General features: G+C 36.7%; 1 protein-coding gene across 1 annotated transcript in view; it reads left to right on the top strand.

The window, feature by feature from the left end:
* The window catches only part of LOC123246441 (cysteine-rich venom protein-like), a 42,561-nt gene that overhangs the window by 23,946 nt on the left and 8,201 nt on the right, over positions 1-10,414 (top strand). Inside the window, exons 3-6 of the mRNA XM_044675340.1 lie at positions 1,216-1,306; positions 4,301-4,443; positions 5,277-5,371; positions 6,703-6,791. Coding sequence (XP_044531275.1) covers positions 1,216-1,306; positions 4,301-4,443; positions 5,277-5,371; positions 6,703-6,791 — 418 coding nt within the window. The remainder of the gene's footprint in view (positions 1-1,215; positions 1,307-4,300; positions 4,444-5,276; positions 5,372-6,702; positions 6,792-10,414) is intronic.

Here is a 10,414-nt window from a genome sequence, read left to right as displayed (position 1 = left end):
GAAGGAAGGAAGGAAGGAAGGAAAGAAAAAAGAAAAAGAGAAAGAGGGAGGGGGAGTGAAAGATGGGGGGAGGAAGGGAGAAAGAAAGAAGAGAGAGGGGGAGAAAGAGAGAAAGAGAGAGAATGAGAAAACTGATTATCAATAGGTCCAAGAGGAATATTATTATCCCATTACCCCAGGGCTGGAACTAATGAAAAAGTTGATGGTTCCAATCTACTGCTGCTTATTATCCTCCTGTGAATTCAGTAATAATCAAGATTTTCTAGTGTAATGACAGTGAATTTGGTTTATGAGTATAGCACAAATGTTTGAAAGTCCATGCAACTCATAAGGTAACATACCAGCAAATTTAGATCTACCTTTATTTTTCATAGGGTCAAGGGGTTTAGTGACAAGATCACAAAACTTTAGGATTTCAAATAAGAAAGTATCTTAAGTATCAATTAGCTTAATTCCTTGATTTTAGCAATGAGGAAAAAAGAATAGGATAATATATGTGACGTATTATGTTGCACAAAAATATATATAATATAAAGGTACATATAGATATCTATATATTGCTTTTGTTCAGTCATTTCAGTTATGTCTGACTTTCCATGATCCATTTGGGGTTTTCTTGGCAAAGATACTAGTTTACCATTTCCTTCTCCAGTTCATTTTATAGATAATTGAAGTGAACAGGACTAAGTGACTTACCCAGGGTCACATAGTAAGTGTCTGAGGCCAGATCTGAACTCAGAAGATGTCTTCCTAACTCCAGACCTGGCATTCTATCCACTGAGCTCTACACACACACATACACACACTCACACACACATTATATATAGATATAGATATAGATATAGATATAGATATAGATATAGATATAGATAAATAGATAAACTCAGTTTGTATATGAGATGTGTATATATATATATATATAACCTTTTAATTAAAAAGTGCCTGATGCACCTTATTTCATGTTATTTTCACAAAAGTGCAATAAGATATAAAATATTATATTGCTATAGTTTGTAAGTGGCAGATGATGGACATAGAAAATCTAAGGCATTTGTTTTCAAGTTACTGGCAGTACATATTGGGAAGAGTTTGGAGATAAAGATATAGACAGATCATTTAGGAAAACTATTACATTAGTTCAAGCATGAAAGATAAGAGATGTTTCATCTTCTGAAATATAAAGTTAACATAAAACATGTCCTTTTTTCCACAAAGGAATGGAGTCATGAAGCTGCTACAAATGCCCAAAGTTTGGCAAATAATTGCATCCTGCAAGTTAGTAGTTTGCCTAATAGAATTATTGGTGGTAAGTAAAGTACTTAACCTACAGACTCTGCTACTTTAGGAATGTCTTGAAAAGAGAACTTTAATGGTGACAGGATGACCAGAACTTTTATTGTGAGGAAGATTAGATTAGAGTAGTTATTGATTAGGTATTAAGTACATAGCAGGAAGGAGCTGGAGCTGGGAATTCAGGGATGGAATGAGGGAGGAGGAAGTGTATCTGTGCCCTGAGTGAGGACTCCATTAGTGGTGGGCAAAAACTGTTGCCGGCTTGGGAGACCTCAGAGCAAAGGACACCCTGCTTCCTGGTTTTTCCCTTGAAATCCTGAGTGGTGTAGTATCTAGCAAAAAAGACAAGATCGACAGTGCCAAAGGAAGAAGAAGTTTGAAATCTGGTGGACAGCATTCAAGCACTCCCTCACAACCTGGTTCCTGAGACATCTTTAGCTCCTGGCATCCAGAGATCATCAGTGGATTGCAGTGAGAATCCCAAAGCCACAAAGCCCTAGCTGTACTCAAGCCTGGCAGGTTCCAGGTCTGAGGCAGTTGCCCAGAGACTCCATTTATAGCTCCTTGGGCCCTGTTAATTTAGATCACTTAGATAAGGGTAGAATAAGTCCTCCCATTGCCCTGTGGTTTTATCCTTTAGATTGTAAGTATAGAAATCCCTTTCCCACCTTTTAGTCAAACATAATTAAACCTGTTAAGTCCCTTTTTCCTTGTTAGCCTGTATCTAGACTCTGGCTTAGTGGAAGCTGAGTGACAGTTAAGATCAACTGCCATTCCTGTGGGAATCCAGTAAACCCTGGTCTTTCCACCCTGGTCCAGTGTCTCATAAATCCCAAAGTGTGTTCCCACAAACCACTTAATTTATCATAATATCTCTGGTGACCCTGTTACCTTACATATATTTTCCACACTTTGCTGCAGGGCACTAGCACTAATAGTTCTTGCAATATTTTAGAAGGTTTAAAAAATGTGAATTTAGTACCTAAAAAGCAAGAATAACTAGCTAAAATATGAAGCAACCAGAAAGCATTCTCTGCTATATCCTGAACAAGTTGTTCCTTGGCACATAAAGCTACTAACATAGTTATTCACTATAGGCTTGTCCTGTGATTTTGCTGATAACATTTCAGTCAGTCAATCATTAAGATTTACTAAGAGACTACTATGTACTAGTTACCATAATGAGCTCTAGGGATACAAATAAAAATAAAAAAGATAGTCTCTGCTCTCAAGGATTTCACAATCTAGTTAGGAATATATCACATATTTAAATGGATAAAGAGTAGAGTGGAGGGAAAGAGAGGGATATACCCAGATTAGGGGGCATGACGAGATTGAGATGGCTTCCCTGGTTCCCCTCCTTACGTAGAGGCCTGGACAGAGATCTCTGATGTCTATCCTTGACCTTCTCCAATTACCAATAAAACCATGGGTCTAGACCCTCCCCCAAAATATGTGAGATACTAAGTACTGAGAGAACTACAGAAATATAAAAGTCTTTATTCCTGTCTTTATTAGCTATTGGGTCTAGTTGACAGATCATTAAATAGTACACTAAAATTTAGTATAGTATAGTACAAATTAGAATTGAAATACTTCAGATGAGTGTTAGTTGTTGTGATATCAACTAACAGGGAAAAAAACTTCAAGCTTGGAATAGAGGGTTACAGAGGGAGAAGGTATGGAAGATTAAATGGAGGAGGTAGCCTATATGTAAACTGTATAAGACAAAGTACAAGCTGTCGATAAAGCAGAAATGCTCTGAAGGTAACAGTCTGAATAGGAGGCAGCATGGATCACTTTAGGGCTTTAGACCAATCCAAGTCTATCTCCCAGTGTTCATATTCACTGCCCAGATAACTCTATTTCTTGAATTTCCTATTAAGAGTCACAAAATTTGAGAGTTCTAAAGACCTCAAGGGAACAACTCAGTTCTATTTCCTAGTAAGACCTGGAGAAGGCAAGCATGTACATGAAGTGAATTAGTCTAGAGTCAAAGAATTTTAGTTTGAGATCCTGCCTTAGTTACTAACTGTCTATGTAGAAATAAAACAATGGTAAAACAGAAAAAAAGGGAGGGCAGTTAGATTATATAGTGGATAGAGCACTGAGCCAAGAAAATATGACTTCAAATCCAGTCTCAGACTGTGTGATCCTGGGCAAATTACTTGACTCTGTTTGCCTCCATTTCCTCAACTGTAAAATGAGCTGGAGAAGGAGATGGCAAACCACTCCAGTATCTTTGTTAAGAAAATTCCAAGATGATAGTCCTTGGATAAGTTGTATCACCCCTTTAGCTATAAGATCTTCATTTTTGTCGAATAAAGGAGTTGGCATAAATAGTTTTTACTATTACTCTCATTTCTAGATTTTAATATTCTAGGAATAATTCTCAAAGAATGTCTGCTAATTGTCCTATGCTAATATAAAGTTCACTTTCTAGGACACCCCAAAAAGGATGAGTTCCATTAAAATGAGAAGTCTATAGTAGTGAATTAACTGTTGGTTTAAGTGGTCTGAAAGCCATACAATCTGAAAATGTATAATTTGCCCCCAGGTGGTAGTATATGCATTTGAAGAAACATAACAAGAGGCAAGCTATTATTCTTTTTCCCAGTTTTATAGATAATAATTCACAAATGTGAATATAGCACAAATGTAAACATAGTTTGGTAACAATCTTTCCATATAAATCTGAGTTACTTTTTCGCAATTATTATTATTATTCTCATTTTAGAGAGAAGGAAATTGAGGTTCAAAGGTGAAATGACAAGATTAGAAAGGATTGCAACAGTTTCAAAGCCAGGTTCTTCCTAAATTCAGGTCTAGTGTCCTTTTAAACATACCATAATTCCTCTATAAAAATTAGGTTATAGCCAGGAATTGTGACTAGTTCAATACCAAATGGCAATCCTGAGGCAAATGCAGGCCCATTTTCCTTTGTTTCTAGTTCTTATCTTCTACCCTTAGTACAATAAAGGGGTCTGAACTATTTTTCACTTCTCAGATACAGTATATGGTGAAAACATACTTATGTCAACTTTTCCTACCTCCTGGGATGATGTCATCCTTACTTGGAAGCTACAGAAAAAGAATTTTATTTATGGAGTAGGGACTGTCAGTAAAAATGATTACCTTGCCTACACTCAGGTAGGAATAATAACACTCTGACCTTTCATTGATTATCTATCCCACAGAATAGAATCTATCACCCAACTTAGAACTTTGAGCATAGTAGGCTATTCACTAATCTTTGCTGAATTAATGTGGAATGAATCTAGTGTATTTCTCTTCACTATCCTAACCCTTTCCATAATGGAGAATTCCATTATTTATGTGATAAACTTTTGGCCCTTTAACCATTAGAGAGTCAGTGTCGGAGCACTGGCTGGAGTCAGGAAGACTTCAGTTCAAATGTAGCCTCAAATAGTACTAGTTGTGTGATCCTGAGCAAGTCGCTTAAACATTTTTGCCTCAGTTTTCTCATCTGTACAAATGAGCTGGAGAAGGAAATGGCAAACTACTATAGTATCTTTGCCAAGAAAATCTTAAATGGGATCAGTGTTAGACAAGATTGAAATGACTGAACAATAACTGTATAAGATACTATTTGGCTAGGTTTTGAGGATATAAAGATAAATAGGAACCAGGTCTTATTCTCAAAGAATTTACAATTAGTGGTGGGGGCAGGGAGGAGGGGGCAGTAATGAGGCTAAGCACATAATTAACCCTGATAGATGAAAGATACTGAAAAGGAGAGATGTAGCCTAATTACTGAAAGTAATCAGGAGTCAGTATTTACTTTCTTTTGATGTGGGGAGAGGAAGGTTAGAAGTTGAGGGGTAAGGGAAATTGTTGGGAGGAAGGGGAATCCAAAATATAGTCAATGAATAGGGATCATTTAAGCAACTAAGATAAAAATGCAGCCTGATAATTAACATATACAATATGCATTGTGAACAATGTATCCTTTTCATCAACAGATGATCTGGTACAGAAGTAATAAAATTGGATGTGGTGTTGCCTACTGCTCAAAGAATAAATATAAATACGTTTATGTGTGCCTCTACTGTCCAGCGTAAGTTTGGATCTCATCTATTATTGGTCACTTGTCATTGATCTTTATTGATAGAACATCTCAGGATACTCCCCCCTCACCCACACTACTTCTTATTACAGCGAGGTGAAATGTGCTTCTAAGGTGAAGACAAGAAACCATTCAAGCACTTTCAAGCTTAGACACAAGCTTTCAAAGCTATGGACCTCATAAAACCATCTATGTTGTCCAGAGTCTAAGACCTAAACCATATGTGACTTGCTCTTTCTCTAGGTGCCAGATGTAAGGTGAGACTGGAGTAGGGTACAAGGTGCATTAGGACTTGAGTTGACTTAAAACAAATTACCTTCAATTCTCATATATAAAAAATTCTGAAAGCAACAGCTCCATGTATTTGCCCTATCACATAGCTGCTCCCTATGTCATAGAACGTTGCTAGATCTATTATGATTGCCTACCATGAGTACTCTGGATATGAACCTGGAATAAAATTGTTTCTTTTTTTAAACTATACATGAAGAGAGGAAGCTTTAGTTTATGCCAAATTTGTAAGTTTTTAAATGCCTACTCTTTGCCAGGCCCTGTATTAAGCACTGGGCATGCAAAGGGGAAAAAAGAGGAATAGGATGAAAGATTGGAAAGGTAAAAAGGGGCCAAGTTATGAATAACTTTAAAAGCATATATCAGAGGGGCATCTAGGTATCACAGTGGATAGAACACCAGGCCTGGAGTCTGAAGGACCTGGGCTCAAATATGTCCTCAGATTTTCCTAGCTGTGTGATCCTATGCAGGGCACTTTAACCCTGATTGCCTAGCCCTTGTAACTCTTCCATCTTAGAATTACTACAAAGACAGAAGGTAAAGGTTTAAAATTTTAAAAAAATTAAGTGTGTATAAAAATGAGCTCTGGACTGAGAACTTGGTTTGAATATTAGGTCTGGCACCTTCTACCTGTATGATCTTGGACAAATCATTTAATTTCTCTAGATCTATTTTCTCATCAATAGAATGAAAATGATTAATATATACATACTGTGCCTCCCAAGATTGTTGTGAAAATCCAAATGAGATAACACACTTCAAATTCTATACGAACATAATGTATACCTTGTGCTATATTTTCTCATGTTTGTGCACCTCGTACCATATTTTCTCATGACATGGTATTTTGCCTTATTTTATTTTGATACAAAATGCATTCTTTAATGCTTAAATGTTTACCTTTACTGTTTGAAATTTAGAGGCAGATTCTATATACCATGTATAATGTTTTATATGGCAGCTGTGCTTTGAGGCTGGTAGATGCCTGTGGTAAACTTGCTCTTTAAAGTACTTCTTCCTTTGCCATGCAGAGGGAATGAGGTCACTTCATTAGCAACACCTTACAAGAAAGGTGCCAGATGTGCAGATTGTCCTCATGCTTGCCAAGATGGACTCTGTAGTAAGTATAGAAATATATATAGATTATATTATCTCTCTTTACCTTTATGTATATGTTGTGTGTGTGAGAGAGAGAGAGAGAAAGAAAGAGAGAGAGTAACCTCTACTATAGTTTTACTTTACATCAGTGTATGGAGATGGCCTTAGGTTCATGAAAACTGTGCCATCTTGAAAGCAGATTCTACCAATTTAGAAGGGCTTTGAGGTTAAGTCTGGTAATTAACTTTGTAAGGGAGGGGGTTCTTCACTGTGACGCTCAATTTGTATGAAGGCATGATGTTTTAGCGTGTAAATAAGATACTCTATTTTCTGATATATCTTTATCAACCATGAATGCCTCTTCAAGTGGGCTACAAGAAAAATTTTGTGATTAGTTATAAAAGTCAGTCACATTCCTTAGGTCCATAAAAATAGCAAGTCAGTCCAGGTTTGGGACAACCTCTGAGGGTCATCTGACCAACTTCAGAGAGGCTTAATCACCAGAGACATTGAGATCTTAACTTGTAAATGGAATATACAAAGAAATGAAAGTGCCGTGTCATAATGTTGTGGGAGAGCTTTAAGGTAAAACCCTGGATCTGAACAGGTTGCCCTTGTCAAGAATGATGCATCCAATAGCTAGCTTAAAAATAAAAGATATGTATTCATTTGAATGTAAGTCAAATGGTTAAGCCAAATAGAATGGCTTTATATACCCTTTTGACAACAGGGCTTACGTGACTAAAGATAGGATGATGATGGCATGTTACTTGTTCTCTAGAACCTGAGATGGGTCATGTGATTATGTCCTATGCCTCAAAGTCAAAAGGAAGTGAACCATTCAGTTTAGGGGATAATCAGATATTTGGGATATAAAACAGATGCTTATCAAAAACAGCAAAGTGGGAGGTGCTCAAAGTCACCTTCCCTCAAACTGTAAGAATGCAAGGAAAGATGAGTTCTTTATGTACTCTCTGACCTGGGACACTTTCTGGACTTTTGGGTGTCTAGGGGAAGCCCATAGCCACATAAAAATAAAAACTGTAATTCACAATCATATATATACACATATATCCTGTGCCTATGATCACTATACCCCACTTACCTATTTTGATGGATATGAGAAAGGAGAATCTCTTCCAAGAATAGAACTAGGAGGTGCTCTGAAAACTCTCCATTCATGTGTTGAGTCAAAATCTAGTTCAAAGGCACTCATGTGATATCATAGCATATATGTATGTGACAAAGATTAGGAACTGGGAGATTGAAGAGGAAAACTACCTACTCCCTCTCTGTGACTGTCAGTCTTATGTGGAAAGAGCTACTCTTAACCATTCAGATCTCCTAGTGGCCACAACTTTACCTTTGTTCAGTGCCCTCACTCCACCCTTTGAATCAAGAGGCAATAGAAGGCCAATTGCCTATGGCTATTGAATCAGAAGAACTTTTCTCCAATCTCTAATTCAGGACTTCTCCTATCAAAAAACTACTAGATCATCCTATTGTGCAGTTTAAACTGGAAAGTGTCTGAGAAAGTTGTGGTAGGGAGTCCTGGGAGTTGTAGTTTCCCAGGACTTAGAACATTCTAAACTGCACACTATCCAGGACAATCTAGATTCACCTGATCTTTTCTCTGCACCAGGGGTACTATAATAATATGCATCAACAAAATTTATTTTATTTTACTCTAGCGAGAAAAAAACCCAATGAAAAACCTTAAAAGAGATTCTTTTTCTCTTTTGGTGTTTTTGAGTGACCATGGCCTCCCACTCACCTCTTGTTAATCCCTCAAGGACTCACACAATGAACAATAGTTTAGAGAAACCTGTTTCCTTTAAGGACACATGGTAAATCCAGGAAGCAAATAGTTTCTTTTAAAAATGAGAAAGGAGATATAAGTTCAGTATGAGAGCCAAAATGATCTAAGCGAGGGGAGCAAGGAATTTCATCAGCTTCTTTCTCAACATCAAAGGCAGTACTGTGTGTTATTTTCTATTGGCTCCAGGTGCCAATTCACTATTCAACAACCATCTTTTCTGAGCATCTCATCCACAGCTAATATCTCAATCTCCGCACCCACATTGTCAGACTCTCAGATTTATTCATGTAGTTCCTACATTTTTCTGACTTTCCCTGAGTAAATCTCTATCAATGTACTAACAAAATCAAAAACTTTCTCAGAACATACTAGTTCTCAGTCTATGCTCCTTTCTTTACACCTCCATGGATTCAACCTTCCTGAGCCAAGGGCAAGACTTTAGACTACATCCTAATGCCTTTAAAATGACCCAAGAAATAAAGGGCACTTCACAACTAAATATCCTTAAGACCATAATTGTGCCTCCTTTCCTGTTCCATTTTATAGAATCTTCAACTATTTATTGGCCTCTGCCTAATTCTGTTTTCAGAAAAGATTCTTATACTTTATGATCATTAATGTGATATGATATAAATATGTTTTATATGATATAAATATACAACGTATATTTATATTATTTATTATATCATATGTTTCTAAAATTATATCATAGAAGGTATATTTCTATACAATATCATATTTTATGTAAATTATATTATCATAAATATAACATATTATAAATACTCTGTTATTATATTAAGATATTATCTTAATAATTATTAAGCATAGCCATAATCATAAACAAGTGAATTACAGTAAAGTTATCATTAGGCAAAGATTTTCTTCAGTATTCTCCATCTTTCCTTTTGGTACCCTTTCACACACACATACAATCTAAAGCAATATCATATTGTTTAGAGACTTTTTTGCTAATATGTTATACATGGTAATGTCATCCAAAAGTATTTATTGAACATTTCATGTGAAGGACCTTGCCCATAAAGCTTTAAATTAACCCTGTTAAAATACATAGGGTCAGCCAGATGAAATGGATAGACTGTTGGCCATAGCATCAGAAAGACCTTGGTTCAAGTAAACCTCTGACAAACTCCATTTCTGTGACCTGGGCAAGGCAATGAGCCTCTCAGAGCCCAAGACAGCACTTTAAGACTGTAAGTTGTAGGGCACATACCTATTTATATTGGTAGAGAAAGTTTCTCACCAGGAACTCTCTAACCCAATAAAATCCCCAAACCCTAGTGATTTTTAAAAATGTAGAATATCTAAAGAAGTTATTGAAGAAATGCATTAATGTCACTTTGAACTGTATCTATGCCTAGGTCTGACCACTGGTCCCATAGTATGCCTACCTGTCCTGAGGAACAGGAAAGTTTTACACCAACCCCTTCTTGTCATGTGTCCTCTGGCATCATGGCTCCATTTAATAGGGTGGCTTTGTGAGAAAGGAGTCAGGCTAACTGAGCTTTCTGTTGTTTAATCAAATATTTGACCTGGTTTCCCTCATCATGCTGACTGACAATGAATCAGCAAGCATGTATTTATTAAGCACCATCCAGGTGCCTGGCACTGTGCTAGGTTCTAGGGAGACAGAAATAGAAACATGAAGAATCTCTACTCCATGAGCTTACATTCTACAGTGGGAGGCAACATGGATGGACATAGCTATACACAGAATACTCTTCTTATTCTTCTCCAGAAGTAGGCTCATTTGAAGAACTACAGAATCACAAAATTCAGAGTTGAAAGAGACCTCAGAAACTATCTAG

The sequence above is a fragment of the Gracilinanus agilis genome, chromosome 4 (assembly GCF_016433145.1).
Source record: "Gracilinanus agilis isolate LMUSP501 chromosome 4, AgileGrace, whole genome shotgun sequence".
NCBI lineage: Eukaryota > Metazoa > Chordata > Mammalia > Didelphimorphia > Didelphidae > Gracilinanus > Gracilinanus agilis.
Note: the sequence above shows the minus strand (reverse complement) of the source record. Positions and strands in the feature narration are given on the sequence as shown.